Source organism: Poeciliopsis prolifica, unplaced genomic scaffold (genome assembly GCF_027474105.1).
Source record: "Poeciliopsis prolifica strain line A6 unplaced genomic scaffold, Auburn_PproV2 SCAFFOLD039, whole genome shotgun sequence".
In the NCBI taxonomy this organism is placed as follows: domain Eukaryota; kingdom Metazoa; phylum Chordata; class Actinopteri; order Cyprinodontiformes; family Poeciliidae; genus Poeciliopsis; species Poeciliopsis prolifica.
The window spans coordinates 1333612-1356079 of NW_026562414.1; the positions used below are offsets into that span (position 1 = coordinate 1333612).

Sequence of the window (22468 nt, forward strand, 5' to 3'; positions counted from 1 at the left end):
TGCACAAAAAATAAACATCCATACAATTTAATAAAATGCATTAAAGTTTGTGATGTATCCAAAAAAATGGAAAAATTCAATGTTTTTGTAAGAAATCATTAATAATTTCCATTCTCTAAAGAGGTAATCCAAGCGTTAGAAGGTATTATTCATGATTGCTGTTTTCTTTTTTTGCACTTTTATTTGTGTAGCACCAGGACACAAATACCTCCCTCACACAGATAAAATTACTTGAACAATCCAAGATCTTTTCAACAGAAATGAAACAGATCTGGTGATGAGGAAATGCATCCCATCAGAATGATAGGGAGGAGGAAAAAAACAAGAAGTTCCCGTTGCAAAACTTGCAGTGCAGCCTGCACTTCTCATGTGCTGACTCTTCTCTCCACCTGCACTGTTTTTTCCTGGAGTCACCTGGGGCAGCCACACATCCATCCTCAGATCCTGTGAAAGCCCACCCTTCCCTACACCCAGCCGGATCTGATCTGCTGACGTGTCGGCTCCTGCTGCCCAGCCAATGCTCAGGCTCCAGCGAGCGCAGGAATCAAGAAGCCAGGCAAACAAAACTGCCAACATGGCAGCAAAACACTTTTACCGACAGGGCTTTTTACTACTTTTATTTAACTTTATTTCAACCGCAGCTTTGGAGAAGAGGTTCTCCGACTTTAAAAGATGCGCCGACGAGGAGTGCAGCAGTAAGTTTTGCTGTCTTGGAGAAATTCAGGGATGCGTCCTGTCGCCTCCCCTTCATTCCGATTCTACGGTTAGCCATAAACTGAGCCTTATCTCGTCACTTGTTGCCCATCGATTTTTTTGTGACCTTGACTGCCTCTTGCGGTTATTCAGCTTTACTGTGACATACACCGCAAAAAGCGGACACGATAGGTATTAAAAGTGGCTTAATACGGACAGTTTGAGCGGTCTCAGGTTGTGTTGGCTGTCTTTCTAGTGGTTTCGGCCTGCATCGCTAACGTTAGCTCAAAAATTAGCCACCGGCCGGCTTGAGAAGCTCACGTTAGTGCAATACTCGGTCCACACAGCCGTTTGGCTTCACTGTTAAATTTATGCAGTTGGGTCTCGAAACTTTAGAGTATAAATAAAATTTAGATTTTAAATAGTTCAATATGATAAATTAAACGTATGAATATCAGTCTTTATTGCTGTTCATTTGGAAAATTCTGGCTTATAAATATACAAAGGTTAGAATATTATGTAACAACTGTTTAATAGATGGATTTTTAATGCAATCTTATTCGTGGATTGCACAATAATAGCAACACTATTAAAGTTTATTGCTGAAAATGTTTGCTCTTCATATACTGCCATGTCAAAGCTTATTAATGGAAAGCTTAATGAAAGGGGAATAGCTGCATCCTTGAGAGGGGATTCAAAACACCTGGGGTTAGTGCCTCAAGAGTCACCACACAGATGCACCGTGGAAATTGACTGCAGTCCACGGATAAGAAGTGTTTTACCTGGTTTAAAGTTCTTTGATTAGATGAAACAAATTTCGATTTCATTTGGAAAGAAAGATCCTGGAGAACGAGTGGAAAGGCACAGAGGCCAAGCGATGTGTTGATGTGTTGTGTGAAGTCTCCATGTTCAGTGATGATGTTGGAAGCTGTGCCATCTGCTGCTGCTATTTCTTCTATGTCTTATCCAAAGTTGGCACAGCAGTTTATCTGGGAATTTTAATGCACTTCGTCACCCTCTGCTGATGAGATGCTGATTTCTTTTTTCTGCAGGACTTTACAGGTGCTCTCTCAACCAAAAATACACATTTCTACCAAGAAATCGCTATATTTGACTGGCCAACAAATTCCCTTGCAGTTTATGTGTGACTTTGTTTAGAGGAAAATGAGACACTAGTTTTGTTAAGCCACCAATCAAAGGATTAGTAATCTTTTGATTGGTGGCAATAAATGTATTGTTAATCTTTTGATTGGTGGTTTATAACAGAATACTAGTTAATCTAACAAAACATCAAATACATTTTTTCCGGCTCATTTCTACTTTAAATTTTAAATGGGGTGGTGGGGTTGATTAAATGTCTTGCCAGTTCATCACCATCTGGCTTTGCAGATGAATTTTTTTTTTTTTTACTTCATTAAGAATTACATTTTTCTAAATAGCACAATGTCTGTCAGTAGATGGACTGTTATTTGCAGTTTATATCAGTTGAATAAAATATGCATCCTTGAAATATGTATTTTTCTTTTCCAGTGCTTCTTTGCCGGGGAAAAGCTGTAAAAGATTTCTCAGGACCTGATTGTCGGTTCCTTTCATTTAAGAAATCTGAAACTATATATGTATATTATAAGCTGTCTGGAAAAAGGGCTGACCTATGGGCAGGAAGTGTGAGTATACTGTGTTTAATGTATGATCACTGTCTTGCTTAAATTGTTCTAATAAAGAAAACCATTTCTTCCTGAAAGGTCGGAAGCAACTTTGGATATTTCCCAAAGGACCTTCTAGCTGTAAACCACCTTTATACAGAAAAAGAACTTGAAATTAAAGCAGAGGTATGTGAAGATATTGTTTATATTAAATTACTGGATGAATATCTAATAATGTAAAGTATAGTATCTATTGTAATTTTCATTCATGCTTGTTCTTAGGATACAGATTTTGTCTGTTTTGACACTGGATATGACAAGTTTGACTCTTACGACGTAGACCTACTCTTAGGCCTGTCTGTCGAGGAGAATGATAGTGAGAATAATGGAACAACAGGGAAAAACACAGAGAGCATTGAGGAAGAAACTAAGCCATCAGTCGAGGAAGTGGCTGAGATTAAGACACAAACTGAACATGTTAAGTCAGAGGAGCTTCATGAAGACCAAAGTGCCTCTTTGCCTAAACTTGAAATGAACACTTCATCAGATTCTTTTTCGTTGAAAGACGAAGGGTCTAATACAGCCACTGTGCCTGTAACAGAGTACGAGGGAGTTCAGCAACAGAATGTAACAGAGTCTCCTGTGCAAATTATGACAGAAAGTAGTGAAGCCACAGATGAATCTGATGTGGAGTCTGCTCCGGTGACGATTTCTGAGGGAGTGCAGATCCCTCAGTTGAAACCCACTCTTGGAACAACCTTTGATGCTGTGGTCACAGAAGACGAGATCACCACTAAAGTTACTCCGTATGAAGAGGAGGAGGACAGCAAAGATCTACAAGACCCTCCAGAAGAAGGTAAAGAGGAGGTTCCACTGCTTTCCTTCTTGGAGGAACCCAAGAAGGAATCTTCAAAATCTATTTCTTCTCAAGAAGAAATGGATTCTTTAAAAGAGCAAGATAAACTTCCACCAGCACAAAAAGAAGAACCAAATGCCAGTGAGGAGAAAAACTTGTGGACTTCACTTGGAGATGCAGTATTTTCAGTGGTTACTGGAGGAGAGACCACAGCAGAGGATGTGAGCTCAGACGAGGATGAGGATGAGGATGAGATGGAGGAAGCTGCTGCAGAACCTGAGAACAGTTTTGAGAAAACTGAGATGGAACCCCTTTTACCAGACAATCAAAAATATCCAGAGGACATAGAACCACCTCCTCTTGATCCCCATCAATCCAACTCTGTGGAGCAAGAAGTTAACGAAACGAAAAACAATCCTGAGAAGCTTTCTTTTGATGGAAATGTGGGTGATCAAGAAATGAGTGAACACAAGGATGAGATGAAACAGGATGAAACATCAAACTCCCCCAGTGAGCCAGAACACCATGAAACAAAGGAGAGTAGTCCGTCAGAAAAGCCAGTATTAAAGGATGATCTTGCAAGCACTCTTGATGATGATAAATCAGATGATGAAACACCTGAAGATGAAGATGAGTTAGAGGATCCAGAAATTAGCAAAACTGACGATAACGTACAGGAGAAGACTGTTGTGGAAAATCAACTTTTAGACAGTGTGTCGGATGAAAACAGAACTACATCCGAGCAGGAATTAGGTATTACTGAAAGTGAAAAAGTCCCAGACCAATCTTCTGAGCTAAAGCCATCTAATGATTCAGATGTCACTGTTGACCAGCATTTAATAACCAATGAGAAACCAGTTCAGATAAATGACAACATAGTGACAGATGTTGAAAGTAATCCAAGTCAGACATCAGTATCTGTGGAAGAAGAAGAGATTCGTGAGCAACCACATGTGGAGGTGGATAAAGATGAAAAAGATGCAGGGACTGAAGAAGAGATTAATGAAGAAAAAGAGGAATTACTTGAGGATGAAAATGCACTTTTGTCTGCTCAATCAGACGAAGTTATCGCTGAAAAACCCAAGGAGGAAACAACTCAGTTAGCCGAGTCGGCTGAAGAGCCAGAATACAGTGAAGATATAATGAGGCTGTCTCTGCTTAGAGAGCACTTCACAGAGGAGAAAATGGACCACGTCCAAAAGCTTTTGGGTCTCAAAAATCTCTTCAAAGTGGAAGCCATGTTCATTGATCTGGACACAGAGTTAAAGGCTACTCGCTTGTCGCACACAGATGCCACACGAGATGTCGAAAGTACTCTCGAGAACATCCTGGAGGCTTCGGAGAACACTATCCTCGACGAGATTGAGAAGATGCTCGACAGCCGGGAAAAAAAACAAGACGAGGAGCACCATGTGGACACGAGTAGTTTGGATGAGGAAACTGAAATGCTTGATGACTTTCAGGAACTTGCTTTTAGTCTACGCCAAAAGTACTCAACATCCAGTGACAGTACACCTTTAGCAACACCAATAACACCATTGGAGAGCACTCATGGTAGGTTTGATTTTTAGCTTTTTTTAAATGACATAATCTTTTCTGTGATCAATAAAGTCAGATGGGAGATTATAGAGTCATTTTTAAAAAACCATTGAGACCAATATCCTGTTCTATCTGGAGTTAATTTTCACACAGCTAAAAGCAATTGTGAAAAACTATCAGATTTAGGTCAATAATGTACTCAAATTTACATAAATAAATGCCTAAATGATTGCTGGAGCGTCAGATGACAAATCTGAAAAAATGTTTGTTCATTTCTGCTCTACAGGCCAACCTCCCTCCAATGTTGCAGAAGAGACTCCCCCCATTGTTGAAGAAAAGTCTGGCAATGTTCCAGAAACTGATGAAGAATATAATCTGACAGTAGGAGTAGATCTGGAAGAGGAGTCGACTAAGATCAATGAGGAGCAGGTGATTTGGAATGAGAAAAACATGATCCCGGAGAAGGATGCTAAAGACACTGATAAAAACAAAGATCAGTCGAGCCTCACTGTGTCGGACGAGGAGGAAAAGGTCACTCAACCGACCCCTGAATATCAGTTGGATATGGATGATGAGGCTGAAGTTGACGATTATCCCTCAGGTTGGTAGTCTCTTGTATTGTCTTGGAACAATAAACCCAGTATGTGATATTAAGGCTTGATTCTTCATTCTATTATAGCCATAAACTTGGAGTCAAATTTGACCAAACTTCTAAGTGATTTAACAGGTGTACTTAATCAGTTCATGAAACAGATAACCTGATGCAACTTAATGCTAACTTCTGTCAGGATTTGTGGACTCTATGGAGACGGCGACAGAAAAGCCTGAAGAAGAATTGGGATTGTTTTCAACTGGAACTGTTTACATGTGCTGCATCTTCTCAGTAATCAAGAATAAAACTGTGGAGTGGACCACTGTGGTAAGTTAATCTACATTGCAAATGTCACATATTATATTCAAGCTACATCTGTAAGGTTTCTTGAATTGCCTGAACGGGTTTGGAGCTGATCTGGAAGGCTAAAAACAATCTATTTGGAGTTCTAACTCAAACTCTGAAACTTAAACTGAAATGCATTTCTATTTCAATATTCAAGAGAAAACTTAACTTTTATAAGAAGGGAAAAACTCTTTTGTAGAATTAGGACACATGGATGAACCCTTTCCATTAACATAGTAAATAAACATAAGTAGATATAAAGTACACAATTTAAAGCTAAAAAAAACAACTTTGTACCAGTGCTTTTCTGTTGTAGCATATCTTACAGAAAAACACAAGAACTATTAAAACAATTTCTTTGTGTTTATAGTTAAAAACTTTTCTTACACAACTTGACAAAGAATTAACCTACTAGAAATGTTGACATAATTTGGCATCTATCTTTGAATTTTATCAAAACAAAATCAGTTAAACACTTTGAAAGAAAATAATCTAAAGCTGTTGTCAAGTCATTGTCTTTAGTTCAGAAGTTGTCCTATTTCCAAAAGATTCTACTTGCATTTAATAGTTATCATGGTAACTGTCGTTTGTATATGTTCCCTCAACTCATTATATCCCAAGCTTTTGATTCAGATTTCTTTTTTTTTCTCATAGAACCGTTATTGTTGTAATCTTCAGTTCAAGCAGAAAGAGTATTAAAATGTTGAACTCCGATTTCCCCTGAACGCCGCACGGCCCTCCCCCTCTTGTGTCGCGGTGTAGGCTGAAGTTCAACACAGCCGATGCTGAGCTGGCTCTCGGAGCAGCACCGACGGGCCTTGTTTTGGAATACAGTTGTCATTAAATACCGCTGTGTTGTAGACTCCCTTCTGTCGGATTATTTTAGCTAATTTAATCCGTGTTTAGCTAAACTCTTAGCCGTGTTCGGGCTCCCAGCTAAGCTAACCATTGTATTGTTTTTAAATAACTGAATGACAGCTGATTCACACCGTTAGCAGGCTGTTGTTGCGGGCTTGTTCCTCACCTGTCTTTACCTTTTTGGGCTCTACAATATTTTTTCAGTCTTTACCATATTTTTTTTCGGGCGAGCTGAGTTTGAAAGCTAAGTGCTATCTTGGTTAAACATATTACTGTAGCTGTAGCTAACCTGCTAACAAGCTAGCCGGTGTCTGTCAGATAGTGTTTGGCTAGTTCCCGTTTTGTTTCGACATGGCCATGGAGGGTGATACAATACCGAGACCACCTGTAACGGAACAAGATCACATATACGTGTTTCTACTTAAGGAGCTGCAACATGTAAGTTACTGTGTTGATTTGACCACAGACAGAAGGTAATTAAAATGCTGTTCCAGCTCGCTGCTAATTGAGGAGGTGGGTGTTTTTCTGCAGATGAATTTACTCACCGCCCCGAGCTTGACCTCAATTTTAGACGTTGTTTGTCTTGGCTCTGATCATGTTTCATTTGGATTCGTTCCCTCTGAGGGTAATTCAGCTCCCCGTTAGAACAATTTAGGCATTAAATGATTGCTTTTAGACAAAGCAATCATTTAATGCTGAATGCAGGATATTGGACCTTACAGGGAACGAGTTGCATCACATTAAAGTGACTAAGTCTGATTGTTTTTGGCTTAATTCAATCTCTGCACAAAATGCTTTGAGAAATACTTTAATAATGTTTTTACTTTTGTTATTAAGGCTGTACAAAATATTAAATATGCAATTGCAATTTTCAGTTTAACCTGTATTATCATCAAGCTAACAGCGTCTCATTAATTACAATCTGTAATTGATTTGGAAATTTAAGGCAGTGAAGCTTTATTCAATTAGCCAAATATTGATTCTTAATAGTCTGATAATGGTATTAATTATCATTATCAGTGGGCCTCTCCTATCTCTATTGAACTCTATTTTGTTGGTCAAACTTCATAAATACAATCTTAGTCTAAGATTACTTTAAACATTAAGAGGTGGATTTAAAGGTTTGTTCATAAAGATGTTCTGTATGTTAACTTGTTTTTCTAGGCTCTTTGTCAGTTCTCCGGTTCACCAAATGATGATATTGATGTTGCCTCTGAATGATGCCGCCATTCCTTCTCATTACATTTCGTCCCATTTTGTTCCTGTAAACAAACAACTTTATACTTATGTACTTGAACTATTTTACATCAGTTTAATTTTCTTTGTACTTAAGTATTTTTAGAAATTAATATCATTAAATCTTCTCAAATCCCACATATAGTTTTATGTCATTTGATTATGCAACTCATTATAGAACTGTTTTTCTCTTTACACAGCTTTGTTTTTCTTTCCCAAATCATCCTTTTCCAAGCTTAATTTTCGCCTTTCTGTCTTGTTTTTCTGCTTCAGATGATTTCTTTGCTGCCAGAGGAGTGGAAGCCAGGGGAAACATTGTTTGGCTGTCCTTGGAAAGCTGTCATTGTCACAGCTTTGATTGGAGTGCTGACCTTCACCATCTTCTTCTGGAGAACAATATTGACAGTAAGTGATTGAATATGTTTTTCTCCTATGTCTGCTTAATTTAGTGACAGCAAAAATATGACTTGCATATGCATGGTAAAACATTCATAAATAATACAAAAACAGGCTCTTCTTAACCAGTTTATGGTGATTTATGCTATCATGCTCACATAATAATGAAGAATTTTGATGTGTATCTTCACATTTCTTTTAGGTGAAGAGGAGTAAATACCTTGGTAAGTCTGGGATGTTATACATTTTGTACCACAATTCATTTGTTTAAAAGTTATTGATTTTTACATTTTGTTATATGGAAAACAAGTGGACGAGAAAAAGCTCAAGGATAAAATCCAGACACTCATAAAAGATAAGAGTGATGCTCTTGCTAAGATATCTGAACTCCAAAAGCAGGTGAGCTACATCGTATTTGTCATCAGGTATCATAAAACTACTTGGAAGAATTGTATTAATTATAATTTCTCATCTTTAAAGACTGAACAACTGAAAGAACATCAGAAACAGTCAAAGGAAACAGTGAGCTGCACCATGAAAAGAATGCAAGCGTTAGAGGTAAGGGAAATTGGGTCTATTTTTTTGCCTTTGAAACTTGGTGAGATTAGTTCAATATTTTAGGAGCCAGATTTTTTTTCTTTGCTTTTTAGAAACTGGCTTATTTGATGAAACAATGTAGCTTTTCCACAGATTGTTGCGCTGTTACAGCTGTTGAAATTAATTTTTTTAGGTCGTTCAACTTTCTCTTGTTGCCTTTACAGAGTAAAGTTGTCGAAGCTGACAAGATGAACGAGCAGATGGCAGAAGAGAAGAACAAATACTTGAAGCTACTGGAGGAAGAGCGAGCCATCTCTCTCCAGAATGACAACAGGGTAGCTTATCCTTCTTTTTCATCTTATTTAATTAAAACAATGAATTTGTGCAATTCACAAATTGAAAACAATGTAATGTGTTTTTTATCCGACAGCTTGAAAAATTAGAGAAGGCAAATGAAAAGTTGCAGGTTGGCCGGAAAAAGATACAGGAAGCTCTTGCTAAGGTATGATCCTTACATCACGCTTTTTATATCTGAGCAGCTTCTTACTTCAAACATGTTTTAAATAAATATACTTGTTTTGTCATAGTCCACTATTCTTTTGGATGAAGCCAAGATTCGAGAAGATGCACGAAATGCTCAACACAAATGTTTCCAGAAAGAGTTTGCAGCTTTGAAGGAAGAGAATAAAACTGTGAGACACGACGAACACACTTCAAATCAATTTGTAGAGCAGATTTTTCTAAGCTCTCCCCTGACGTTTCTCATTCCTGCAGCTCAAAACAAGTATTAAAGGATGGGAGGAAAAACATAAGGAGCTGAATGAGAAGATAAAGGTTTATCAAAAGTCCCATAAAGAACTGGAGGATTCTGTGGTGCTCAAAGATCACAATGTGGAGGTTTGTCAGCTGACCCCAAATTTTTCTGTGCATTTATAAATAATAATAATAATAAATAATTTTAAAACAACTAACCTAGGCAAAAATATTTTTCTGTTAGGTTCTGTCTGAACTTCTGGCAGACCTGGATGCTTGCGATTTGCAGAAAGGTGAAACCAGTGTATTGGCAAATGGTGAAGTGGCACCTGGTGAGCCCGCCACTTTTTAAAAAATACAGTTTTTTTTAAAGTTTTCAAGTCAAATTCTAGATATATGTTTCAGTTTTTACTTGTATCACATACTAATTGTGTTTTGTTTTTTTCCATACCATCAGCTGATAAGAAAACAGCCATAAAAAACAGAATCAAGCAAATGATGGATGTTACCAGGGTAAGATTTAAGAGCCTACTCTTTCACATGTCATTGTCGCTTTAGCAGATATTTTGCTTTAAGGGTTGAACACTTTTAATTTCTTCATTCCCTAAAAGGTCCAGACAACTCTCACAGTTATCGAAGAAGAACGCGACCGCTTCATGACAAAACTCCTCAATGAAGAAAAATCTAGAAAGGAACTTGAGGGTCAGCCCTAAAATAAGCTCTCTAAAGTGTCATTTTGTGTTATTATTGTTCGCATAACAATTGATGCAATTTTGTTTTGCAAACAGAAAAACACCAGGAGCTGGAACATTCAATCGGAGCCCTCAAAAGTGAGAAGAGTCACATTGAAAACCAGTACAAGATCCTGCAGCAGAAAAATGAAATCATGGTTGAAATGTATCAGCAGAAGGAAAATGCTTTGCAGCAGTAAGTAAAACCTGCAGCAGTCACGTCTCCGGAAGCAGTTCTAGTTTGCTGATGGGACCGTGAATCTGTTGCTACACAGGAGGTTGACAAAGGAGGAGCTGGAGCGGCGCAGCAAAGAAAACCTGCTGTCTGAGGTGGGAGGGAAAGCTGTGGAAGCCGAGGAGCAGGTGAAGCTTTTAAGGCAGCGCATTAATGAGATGGAGGAGCAGATGAAGAAGACGGAGGAGGTCTATAAAGAGCAGGTAGTTGTTAATGTGTAATGAAAGTAATGTGTGAAAAAAGAAGTCAGAACATGATTATTAATAAACCATGTTTTATTTTGTTATATTGTTTTTAGATAAAAGAGCAGGAAAACAAAACTCATTCCAACTGGGTAAGTTGCAGAGAATTCACAAACTTATTCAGAGTGAAATTAGAGAAAACCAGAAAAGTTTTCATACTTCTTAAACTTCCACATTTTGTCAGCTTACAACTAAAACATTTTAGAGAGTCACATTGTTATTAAGCATCTCTTTGGTTTATTGTGAAATACTCACCCTGTTTTTAATTCTGTGGTTTTGTGAAGGATTGTATTTATTTACCATGTTTAACAGTTAGCTATGCAAGGCCAAGCTTCACATTAAAAGATTGTGTTATACCAGAAAATATGTAAAAAAAAATGTGTTAAAACTTTTGCCATGCATTCTAGATTGTTAGTTTGTAAAAAGCGATTCATTGTAATTTGGTTCCATAGCAATTCTCAGTGTTGTCTGCAGGTGAATGCTCGCAACGCTGAGCGAGCGCTAAGTCAAGAAAAGGTAGAATCCTCAAAGCTGCGTGAAAAGTGAGTATTGAATGAATTGACTTCAGTTATTGGGAATAAACTGAATTTGATCTGGTTTGTAGGCAGAAAGCTGGAAAAATCAATGAGTGAGGAGTTAAGATTGTCAAGTTAATTTGGTTTACACTTGTATTTTTTGTTCTTCTTCCATAAGATAAATTAGTTTGAAACAATTATGTTAATCCAACCTGCAGTTGATAATTTCTTATCTAATTTGACAGATTAGCCGTACTTACATCGCAGCTTAATGAGCGCCGTGCGCCCCTGTTCAGGCCCAACTCCGGTCAGCCTCCAGGTCCTCGTCAAGGTACATCCAACCTTTCTGTTGTTCTTTCTCCACAACACTTTTATTCCACAGAAACAAACGGAGAGGATGCCATTTCCTGTCGCTCTTTTTTGTTTGTCTGAATAAGTGGACTCCATGTTGTCTGGGAGTTCCTGGAATATCAACACTTTTTGTGGTGTATTGTCAGCAGTTTCTCTTCTTCCAGTAAGCTGATGGTTTGATCATAACAGGTGATTCATATGGACCCTCTCCTGTGAGTGGGGGTGCTCCGTCCCCTCCAATAATGATCGAGGGTCCGAGGCGCCCTCCTTCTGCCCCCGTAGGGCGAAGAATTGACCCGTATGGTGAGTCCAAGTGGATCTCTTCACCTACTTTAATTTGCACCAAAGCTGGACTTCATCTCTTCACAACAACTTCCTTCTCTCCCTTTTCACACTTTCCTTTTTTCTTTTCAGCTTTCACCTTGTTACTTTACTTTCCTTCTTGTTTGCGTTGCATCCTGCACTTATTTCCTTCCTGGTGCCTGCCTTTTATTTTTATTAATTTTGGTTAAACCGTCAGAAAATTTCCCTGTAACAAAGTGTTTTTTATGGTTCCTATCTGGTGTGATAAAGCCTGAAATTTAAGGATTTTCAAGGTGACAAAGATTTGAATAATGTCAGTTATTCCAAACTGTTTTCTATCTTGTTGTCTTAAATGTTTTTATTCATCTCTTTTTCTCCTCCCTCTTTGCAGTCTGCCCATCCATTTGGTTATCCATTTGTATAACAGTCCCTCTAGGACGTTGCAAGATTTTTTTCTTATGTTATTACATCCTAAATTTACAGATTTTTTTTTTTTTTTACAAAATGTTGCGGTTCTGACTTTTTTTTTTTTTGACAAAGATTTCTTTTAAAAATGTGGGAAGCAACAGTGAGCACAACTTTTGTTCAGAAATGAAAGAGGATTGGGTTTATTTCTGCCATTAACTAGCAAGGGTTGTGAAATTGATAACAATATTAGTATTCTTGTTAACAAGCTTAACATGATGCACTGGCATTAGTCAAAATATCTCAGAGTTACAGTCATTGGTCAGAAATACAGAAAATGTTAAGATGATTGGTCAGATTTGTGACCGATGAGTGATTTTGTTTTAATAGTTCCAACTTCCTGGAGGGAAGAATATATCCAACCATCCATTTGTAAATAAATCCATCTCACCATTGATCTTGTTCTCTATCCATCCATCAGTTTGTTCATTCATCTGGAAATTCAGGTCTGGAAAAATGTTTTATTTCAGCACAAATGTGTTGCAGACGATTTTGATGTGAAATGAAAGACGTTGATCCTAACCTTCTTTCCTTTTTCCATGTTGTGAAACTTGCTGGTTCCATGGCAAATGCTTCACCTTCTTTATTCATTCTTTTTTTGTTGTTGTTTTTCTCCATTCAGGCCCTCGACCTCCATCCGATCCACACGGCATCTACCCTGAAAACAAACGCGTCCCGGGGATGGGTGTGTGTTCTGAAAGTTTTAACGTCACATCGATCGTGTTTGCTTTAAATCTGCTTGAGACTCCATTGTTCATCTTTCAGACATGATGGGCCCAAGAAGCTCCTCTCCCACCAATCCGGACGGATCTGTAAGTTATTTATTATTTAGATATAACAACTACATTTCTTTGTTTTTACATAAAAGGCTCCTAAAGAAGTTTCAGCTGTGAATGTCCTTGTTCTAAAACAGACTGAAGTGATAGATCCACAGATAAAAACAGAAAGTCAGGCTGTGGCTTCCACAGAGAGTCCAGAGCCAGTGAGTATAAAGGTTCAGTCCAGGTGCTTGGTGTGAAGGTGAATGCAAGCACGCCAACTCCTCCTTCTCCTCTCTAAGACTGGCTTTGGGAATGGAAGGAGAATAAAGGAATTGGTTTTCTTTTTGGGTCATTTAAAGATTTCTTTTTTCTAAGTTTGTGGTTTCACTCACGAATGATGCACCAAATTGCGCTCGAAGTTTCACGGGTTCTGATTGATCCGGATGTTGGTATGTGGTTCCTGACGATTGAGCAACAGCTGACTGCACCTCTTGTTTGTGGATATAACTGTGAATCTCTTTTCTGCACGACTAACGATTTACTCTGTCTGATCTCACTGGAAGTTTCTCACTGCACACATTAGATCTTATTTTTCCGGCCGTCGTTTACAGGGACCTGGATCCTTCATGGCCTCTCCAATCAGAGACTCGCCCGGATCGATGGTCCAAAGGCCTCCTCCAGGCCCGGGACCACATGACCCTTTTCTCCCTCCTGGACCCAACGTCCGTCTCCCTCCACCCGGCCCCTACGGGCATCCCAGACCAGGCCCGTACCCACTCCCACCAGGCCCTCTTCTACCAAACGTCCCCCCACGCCATGGCCCTCCTCTGCCGGCTAATGGACACCCAGGTATGCCCCTGCCTGGACCCATGGGCGGGGAGTTTGGCCCTCGACCTGCCAATGGACATTTATTCCAACCAAGACTGGGCCCTGATTCAAGAGGCCCACCACCACCACACTTCCGGCCCCCTCCACTGCATAATTTTGGACCGATGCCTCCACCGCTCGGTAGGTTTACATGTTACTTCAGCTTTTAGCACTTGGCTTTTTTTCTAAAGGAGGGGATGCCATCATTTTCTGGCAACAATGGACAGTTAATACTAGAAATGCTAACAATTTGATTAATGGTACCATTAGTTTAAAATTGGTTTCGATTAAAATTAACATTTTACACTTTTATATTTCAAAAACAACCCAAGTGCTTATTGAAGCAGATTTCTCCATAAGATTTTATCTTAACAGATTTGTCATGCTGTAGTGATAACATTATGGTGATTGAGTGAGTTACTGACACTCTGAAGTGTAAAAAATGTTACTTTTTTTATGTTTCTCATTTCTCTGCTGTTTCTAATACTTTTTCCTCCTTCGTTCTGTCCATCCAGGTGTCCGTGGACCTTTGGGGCCCCGTCCACTTGTCCCTCATGACATGCACTTCCCAGGACCGAGAGACCACATGAGCCCACCCATGGACCTGCCACCAGGCGTGCCGCCGCCTGGAGCCCCGCCCCTTCCTGCACATCCCGGTCAGGGGCTGCCCAGTAACCCCCAGAACTCAGCGGGCCCCCACAGCGGCCCCACTCCGGACACGCACCTGAAGCAGGAGGCTCCTCAAGATTCAGTCAGACCTGGAATGGTCTAGCCTTAAAATGCTAAGGAACGGAGCTGAACGCAGCTTCGCTGTAGTAACACGATAACCAATCAAGTCCAAACATTAGGTCATGATGGCTTTCAGTTTTCTGTCATATAAAATTGCAATGATGTTTATTAAAATATAAGGTCTTTAAAAAAAAATCATCAGAAATTATGTGTCTGAAATTTATGAGTTAAGAACTTTTCTTTGCAGGTTATTGTGCAATACAAGTTGTGTTGATCTTTTTAAAAATAAGTGAATTAGAGGGACATATTTTTTAATGTTTCCTGTGGAAATTATTTTTTTTAAAAAAACTAGCAAGAGGAGAGAGGTTTTAGTTTTAACATTTCAGGAATCCCTTTTTCTTCCCCAAACATGTTGGTTCATTACAAACCGTATAAAGGAAATGTGTAAATTGACGGCCAGATGTATAACTTATTTTACTATGTTGGCTAGAACATTTAATAATAAAGAATGGAAACTCTGTCTGTATTGTCAATCAGTGAAGTAAATGCACTTTTCTGGGTTCAAGAGGACTGATCGCAAAATACATTTTCAGAGAATTGCAACCAGTTACAAACTGCTTCGGTTATAGTTTATTATAAATCAAAAATAATTGCAAACAGTTCCCGATGCACATTTACAGTTAATCCATCAGTTAGTCTATCTTACAGTTGGTTTGTCCTCGTTTTAGAGATGTTACAAAAATAAAGTCTACAAGCAGATTTTAATCACGTACATGTGACAGAAAGTGAAGTTAAATAGCATTACAAAGTAATGGATTATATTCGAACAATTCTGTTCTCCATTCACATGTAGAGATGCATCTAATCACAGCTTCATTTAGCCTTCATGTTTAAGTAAAACTGCACAAACAAAACCACTGGATTTAAAAAAAAAAAAAACACTTTATGCTTTCTCAGACGTAAAACTGAACTGAATCCATCGTTAAGCTTTAATACTGAATTAAGCAAATCATTTAAATACCTACTGTTTTTACGGTTCCCTTTACAAATTAACTAAAAAAATATTGCATTGTATGTTTAAAATATAAAGTATTTTGAACCAGTACAATCTGAACAAATAGTTTGGGTTTGTTATCCAAAACAAGAACTATTTTTTTTGTTATTTGTTTAAAAAATCTTAGGACTCGGAGACAAAGTTTGGTATTTTTGCGAAGCAGATTTCAACGTTTTAAACATCTTAGAACTTAAACATAAATGAACTGTAGGATGAGAAGCACTGGGGCACAGTTAGTGGATCCTGTTTCCGAATTACTTCCAGTAAAAACGTGAGAAAGTATTTTCCCCCTGAGTAGATACAGAACTTTTTTTTGCTTTCAAAATTATTTCATTTATTAAAAGGAGAAAACATTCCAAAACAGAAAATCATGAATTGACTATAACCAGTTATTTTCATTACATTTTACTGACCGCACCCAAACCTGACACCCATCCAGGCAAAAAAAAAAAAAAGAAACCCATCTTAACAGAACCAGTCAAACAACACGAAGTAGGCTGAAAGATCTCAAATGACAACAAATCACATCCTGATCTAAATAAACTCCAGAACAGACGTGAAACAAAGTCCTTTACATCTGACCAAAAAGGGTTAATAATGTCAAACTCTTTGGGATTCCAGCCACAGCAGCGCTAATTTGCTCATCACCAAACATTACTAACCAAATATTGCTACCAATGGTTAGTTCATTTGGAAATGTGCTGTTCCTTTCATAAAATAAAAGCCTCTTTTTCAAAAAAATGCATTTTGTTTTCATTCATCTTTGCTTGAAATTTGGCTTGAGAAAATCTTTAAGGGGAGAAATACTTTTTCACATCATACTGTTAGTATAATGAGAAGTTTTACAATTTTAGGTCTCTGTCTCCATTTGAGAAGTTAAAAATACCAACATATTGTGGAGTTTTATACAACACTAGTATGCTACAGCAAATCCTGTCGGTTAAGTACAGTTGTGCACACTTTCGGCAGCTTTTGTTCTCTAATTATTTAAGGGAATTGTGCCAAATCTGCTTAAACTCTTACAGCTTTACAATCATCTGTTGTTGCTGACTTCTTGTAAACCCAGTACTGTGGTTTCAGTGGCATCAATCCTGATTAAATGCCTCTGTTTGAACCCCTTTTCCAGACATATTCAGCAGCAGCAGCAAAGAACAAACTAAATCGAGCAAACTATATTCCGGAAGAGAATTGAAGTTTTCCCAAAACAGTGGTTGGATTAGGGAGTCAATGTTTTGCTGGCTTTTTTGCGTTTTAAAGTCCAGAGTTTTGTGACATAAAACAAACCATAAGTACCTGCAGTGACTCCATAAAAAAATTTTAATTAAAATTAAAAATTAAAATCAGAGAGCTACATGTGGAAGACTGAACATGAGGCGTCTTAAACTGCTGTAAAATGTTTCTGCTGGTTTAAAGTATATTAATGGGACTCCCTGTAACAGAAGAAAAAAAGAATTTCATAAAGTCCGTGTGAGGAGATCGGATTTACTTTCTTCACACCTCAGCCTTCATTTGGTATTGCAGAATGTGGCGATGAGGAGGAACACCACGTTTCCCTGGATATGCAGTGAGATTAAAGGGCGAGACGGGGCTTAGCTGTCCTTGTGTAGCGTCTGATGAAGATGGAGATAAAGTGGCTTCTTTGTGAGCAGCTGCAGTTTCTTCCTCTTAAAGTCCGTTGGCTTCTTGTACCTGAAAAATGTTGAAATTGTGATCGCTCTCTGGAAAGTTAGAGAGAAAAAATAAAAAAACATGACGAGTGAAAAAGAAAACCAAACTCACAGTTCAATGACAATCGGTCCAGGTTTGATCTCGTCCATTTCCATGAAGGCGAAGCATTTTGTGCTGGTGAACCTCTTTTTGGGCTTGTAGTGTTTGAATTCAAAGAAGATAGCTGCTCCTGCGGGAAGTTACAACTTCATATCAATAAAATCAATATAAGAGGTTTAAATGAATTGTGTTAAAACATTCATCCAACCTCAGAGGTTTTCAAAGAACAGCTGAATTTATACAAAATTAAATTAAACACAAGAAGCTTTCCTTGTTAATTGACCTACAAAGTAAATTGATTGGACTGGAAGATTGATACACTAAAGATATTAATGCTTATAAATTGTTCATTTATTGCATCGTTTGTGATTTATTGTGAAAAATCTCTTGTCTTGATAAATTCCAATTATTAATGTAATTTTTTTTTTAAATGGCAGTATTATTTACTGTTACTAAAAATCTTACTTTTAGTGTTTTCTCCACTGTTTCACAAGAGCATCAATAAACATCAATACATGTGAAAATATGATTACATTTGAAGCTATCATGTGCAAATTGGTGATATAATTCACACTTCTTTACAAAATATTTCATATCACCGATTTCTACTGTCATGGCTCTGAATTTCTATGTCAACATTGCTGCCAGGTGATGAACCCAAAAAAAAGAACAGAGCCGTCACTGAATCAGCTGAGAGCAAACTGACAGTCGTTACCTTTTGGCAATTTCTCTACATGCCTCTGAATTTCGACGTCCACGCTGAAGTGAATGTACGTGTCTTCCTTCCTGGTGGCCACAGGAGTGTCCTGCATTGGGTTCAGATCAACTCCGTTCACATCTGAAGGCAGAACACACACACACACACACACACACACACACACACACACACACACACACACACACACACACACACACACACACACACAGAGACAAAAAATAATTTTCAGGACTGGAAGACGGTTCACTTTCTGGAGAGGTTTCCTTGAGTTAAAGAAGATGGCGGCTGAATCCTCACCTTTGACGCTGATGCTCATGTATGGGTCGATGCACTGGCCGGCGTCCTTCAACCCAATTTTCTCTATTCTTAGTGTGAGTAGCGTCATCCCAGGTTCTGACGGTAACCGCGGCAACAGAGTACCTGTAACATCAGATGTGACACAAAGGTTTTCAAATACAAAAGAGCGACTAGCTGTGATTGTGGAAGCTTGAAGGTTGTGTTTAAGTTTTCATTTTAAAATAATTCTAATAGGACATTTACACAATATTACTGGAAACAATATGAGTTACAACAATATTCTATTTTTCTTTGGTAAAGTATTTTTGAACTGAAAAGAATATTCTGTTTGAGAAAAGTGAATTTAAAAACAACGTAGGGGTGGGCATTCACTGTATCGTTTATCATTTATCGTGATACATTTCTTATTACGGTCAGCATTTTGATTCATCGTTGTCATGAATAATTCCAGTTAAGGATGTTTAAAACTGTCCGCATTGTCAGGATTGTTAGCTTTACTATTTTCTCCTTTGTTTGTTCAATTTCTCTGTGAGAAATCGCACCGGGAGCTCTTGGTGGGAATGTTTCTGTCGATCCTGCTCCTGCAGCAGCATCGTCTTCTGCCTCCAGCTCCAAGTTCTCCTCCTCACCCGGAGCCAGGATTTTCCTAACAGAGAGCAAGGAAAAAAAACATATTTTTTTCTCAACATAAAACCTCACAGAAACCTGCTATATTACTGCTTCTCCACTAACTAAACTTAACCTGGATGGATAGAATGCTAACTATGCAAGCTGATCATTTTAAATAGAAACATAATCCAAGATATGCATAAAATTCTATTTTAAAAGCTTTCTTAAGTTTGATAATACTTTGATAAAAACATATATAAAAAGTAGACACAGTAGTTTTTCTGACCCTGAACATAAATATTTGCTTTCCAGCTGACAATGCCGTGAGTGGTCATCAGAAAATACATGCTTTTCTTTCATTTGAACACTTTTCACAAAATATCTTTACGAAAAACAAAGAAATCCAAACTATTTCAGTGAAATAAAGCATTCAGTGATGGAAACTCACCTTAATGGCACTGGCTGGACATCGAAGGGAAATTCTTTGTTATAGGTGAGTATGTTCTTGATTACTGTTGAGAAAAGGAAAACGATGGCCACATTTTAACAGCCGCTCTTATAAATTAGAGGTTATTCACATTCAGTAACTCACTGAGCTCCAGTTTCTTTAGGTCCTCTAACTTGAACTCCTCCTTTGACTGGGTGCACTGGACAAAAACAGGCAATAGTATTATATAATATTCTCAAGAATATGGCTAACGTGTGCCAGTGCAGAAACTTGCTAACCCAACCTAAGCAACAACGCAGGGTGGTGGCAGCATCGTGCTGTGAGGATTTTGTTAGTCACCACTGACTAACTTGTCCTAGTCAAAGTAATGATCCAAATCAAATTCAGAGTGTCTGGCAAGACTTCAAAATTGACATTCACAGATGAGCTTCATCCATGCTCAATAAGCTTGAGCAGTTTTGCGGATAATTATTTTAACATAAAAAAATGTGACAATGTTCAAGGCGTGTGCAATAAAGTATGCAAAGATAAATTCTTTGCTTCCTTAGAAGAAATCAGGAATAAAAAAATACTTCCATACAATAATAATAAGAAACATTACAGAAACAATAGGCCTGTTAGTGTTTTCATTTTATAAACATCTGCTAGCACATAATGTTCTGTCTTTTACTTCAAATTGTTATGCCAATGATGTTCAGTTGGTTGCAGCATCCATCTCTTTTATCAAAAGTGTGCAGTTCAGCAACATTATGGCAATATATTTTTGCTGAACTGAACAATTTCAAAATTTATCACAATACAATTTAAGGTATTGTATTGTATTTTGTTTATAATAAAAATCCAGTCTCAATACAAACCGATGTGATGAATTTATTATGCTTGTGAGATACTCGTTAGTACAGTATCAATATATAATGTTGAACAGATGAAGCACTTGAAAACTACAAAACCATATGTACCATTTGTTCAATATTTTGTATCAGACTAGTGGCATATTATTTTAGCAGCAGTAGAAGTACAGACCTGCAAACTGGCACTTCTCATCTCTAGGCATGTTGCAATCTTTCCTAAGTTTTTCTATAAATGAAATTGAAAAAAAGAAACACAAACATTCGTTAGCTTGACTGCAACAGGTGAGTCTGATTTGGAGACGCAGCAGGAGATAAAAATGAAAGACTTACCTTCTGCTCCTCTGTGAAGTCTGAAGAATTCGTAGACTGGACCTCCTTTTGTAGTTGTCTGGCGAGACTGTATGAAGTGACACAAACAGATGATGTAATCAAACACTTTAAATAATCAGACATCAACTCTCATCGTTTTAAAGACCCTAGATGTTTTTTTTTCCAGACTGTTATGGTGATCTGAGTATAAAATTATTTTGAATTTTGCTAACTAACTGAATTCCTACTAATCCAATAATATAAAAAAAAAACGGCTTTAACTTTTTGGTCTCCAAGCAACTTGAAGGCGTAAACTACAATTAATTGTTATTGAGTATGATTTTTATAAACATAGCAAAAAAAAAAAAAAAAAAGATACCTATGCAAACATCTGACTGTTTTTAGAAATACATATTTTACTCTTTTTTTTAAATAAAAATTGAATAAATTTGCACTATTTTTATTTTTTTTCATGTTTTTCCAGACATGGAAAATTACACTTTTCGAGACCGAGCAGGGACTCTGGCGCCCCCTGGTGATAAAGAAAATGAATTATCAGGTGGTCTTGATGTTTATTTTTATTATCGAAAACATTTGTTGCAAACGAACATTTTGACAAGAGTTATAGCCCGAAATAACTTGCAGTGAGCGGGATTTTCTCCGAGAAGGACAAAGCTTTTCCTCTCATATGAAACCCACCCATAACAATGAGAGGGTGTGGCTGACTATTTCTCAATACTCTGAGGAATATTGGCTCTTTTCTCTCTCTCTGTCTCTTTCTGCCCTGCACAACGCGCAGCTCTGTATGGTTTTCCATGACCCGAACTCTCCATCAAACAGCTGGAGCTGCTGCTGCTGCTACTGCCGTGGATGAAGTAGGGATGCAACCCACACACACACACACACACACACACACACACCCACACACACACACAACCCACTCCCTCTGCAACAAATGCCACATCACGTCATGGATGGGAACGGTTTATTTACTGCTATGAGCGCACTGACAGCTCCCAGCCTAACTTCTTATGAACCCGTTATCTGCCCTGCAGGTTTCTGGACACACAGCTGTGAACATTTCTAAACAAAATAAAAGGAAGCAGCGCTGCTGGCTGGATAAACCACCGGGGACAGACAGGACACACATGCTGAACTTACATTTGGTACTCATCTATCGCCTCCACTAATTGCCCCCACGAGTCAAAGTCTGCGCCTTTCTTAAAACTGGCGTGCCATTTCTGAACAGTCTTGTTGACATCAGACATTTTGGCGGGGCGGGCGGTCGCGGCGTTCTCAGGGCAGCATAGCCGAGGAGGAGGCTCCTCTACGGGGGGCTTCCAGCTGCGGCGACGGCGGCGTCCAGTTCGGCTGGGGTATCTGCCGTCCGGAGAGAGACGCGCGGTTCGGGACCCGGTGACACCCCGACCAAGCCCTTTCTGCCTGCTTCGGCCCTGATGTCGCATCCGCAGGAGAGAGGAAGTCCCGCCTGGAGCTCGGGGTGCGCCTGTTTCGGGATGCGGGGTCGCCCGAGTGGACAGCAGTTACATAACGACACATAACATGGTTGAAGTTCCAGTCATATTTAGCTATTGCTGCAGTAAATTGCTACATGGACACATAAAAGGTGTATTAAATTCAAGAACATTTGGCATAAATTCGGTTTTGTCGCCCTTACATTCCAGATATCTCAAATTGTTTTATGACGAGATGTTTTAAGGATTTTAGATATCAGGCAAATGAGGCCTGCAGTGCCTGGTGTCCTGAC

The 22468-nt window shown here is 38.5% G+C and overlaps 2 protein-coding genes across 4 annotated transcripts; one reads left to right on the plus strand and one right to left on the minus strand.

Annotated features, from left to right (window-relative positions):
* Positions 1-362: 362 nt before the first annotated feature.
* On the plus strand, positions 363-15167 carry mia3 (MIA SH3 domain ER export factor 3). Of its 3 annotated transcripts, XM_055054229.1 has the most exons (28): positions 363-695; positions 2224-2357; positions 2436-2522; positions 2619-4746; positions 5018-5332; positions 5520-5650; positions 8036-8167; positions 8361-8382; positions 8469-8557; positions 8639-8716; positions 8920-9030; positions 9126-9197; positions 9283-9387; positions 9470-9592; positions 9693-9780; positions 9906-9961; positions 10060-10150; positions 10237-10375; positions 10455-10617; positions 10713-10748; positions 11131-11198; positions 11417-11502; positions 11712-11825; positions 12913-12975; positions 13056-13102; positions 13204-13272; positions 13663-14059; positions 14434-15167. In XM_055054229.1, the coding sequence occupies exons 1-28, from the start codon at positions 518-520 to the stop codon at positions 14688-14690; spliced, it is 5379 nt and encodes a 1792-aa protein (XP_054910204.1). In that variant the 5' UTR covers positions 363-517; the 3' UTR covers positions 14691-15167. The 3 variants fall into 3 exon arrangements, with proteins under 3 accessions (XP_054910204.1, XP_054910205.1, XP_054910206.1); XM_055054230.1 differs by lacking the exon at positions 13204-13272; XM_055054231.1 differs by lacking the exon at positions 11712-11825.
* An 86-nt stretch (positions 15168-15253) lies between these two features.
* On the minus strand, positions 15254-22177 carry aida (axin interactor, dorsalization associated). The gene is made up of 10 exons (XM_055054232.1): positions 21862-22177; positions 20722-20788; positions 20564-20617; positions 19685-19739; positions 19541-19604; positions 19026-19129; positions 18484-18606; positions 18184-18306; positions 17481-17598; positions 15254-17390 (listed from the first exon to the last, which is right to left on the minus strand). The coding sequence occupies exons 1-10, from the start codon at positions 22164-22166 to the stop codon at positions 17291-17293; spliced, it is 1113 nt and encodes a 370-aa protein (XP_054910207.1). The 5' UTR covers positions 22167-22177; the 3' UTR covers positions 15254-17290.
* Between the last annotated feature and the right edge of the window lie 291 nt (positions 22178-22468).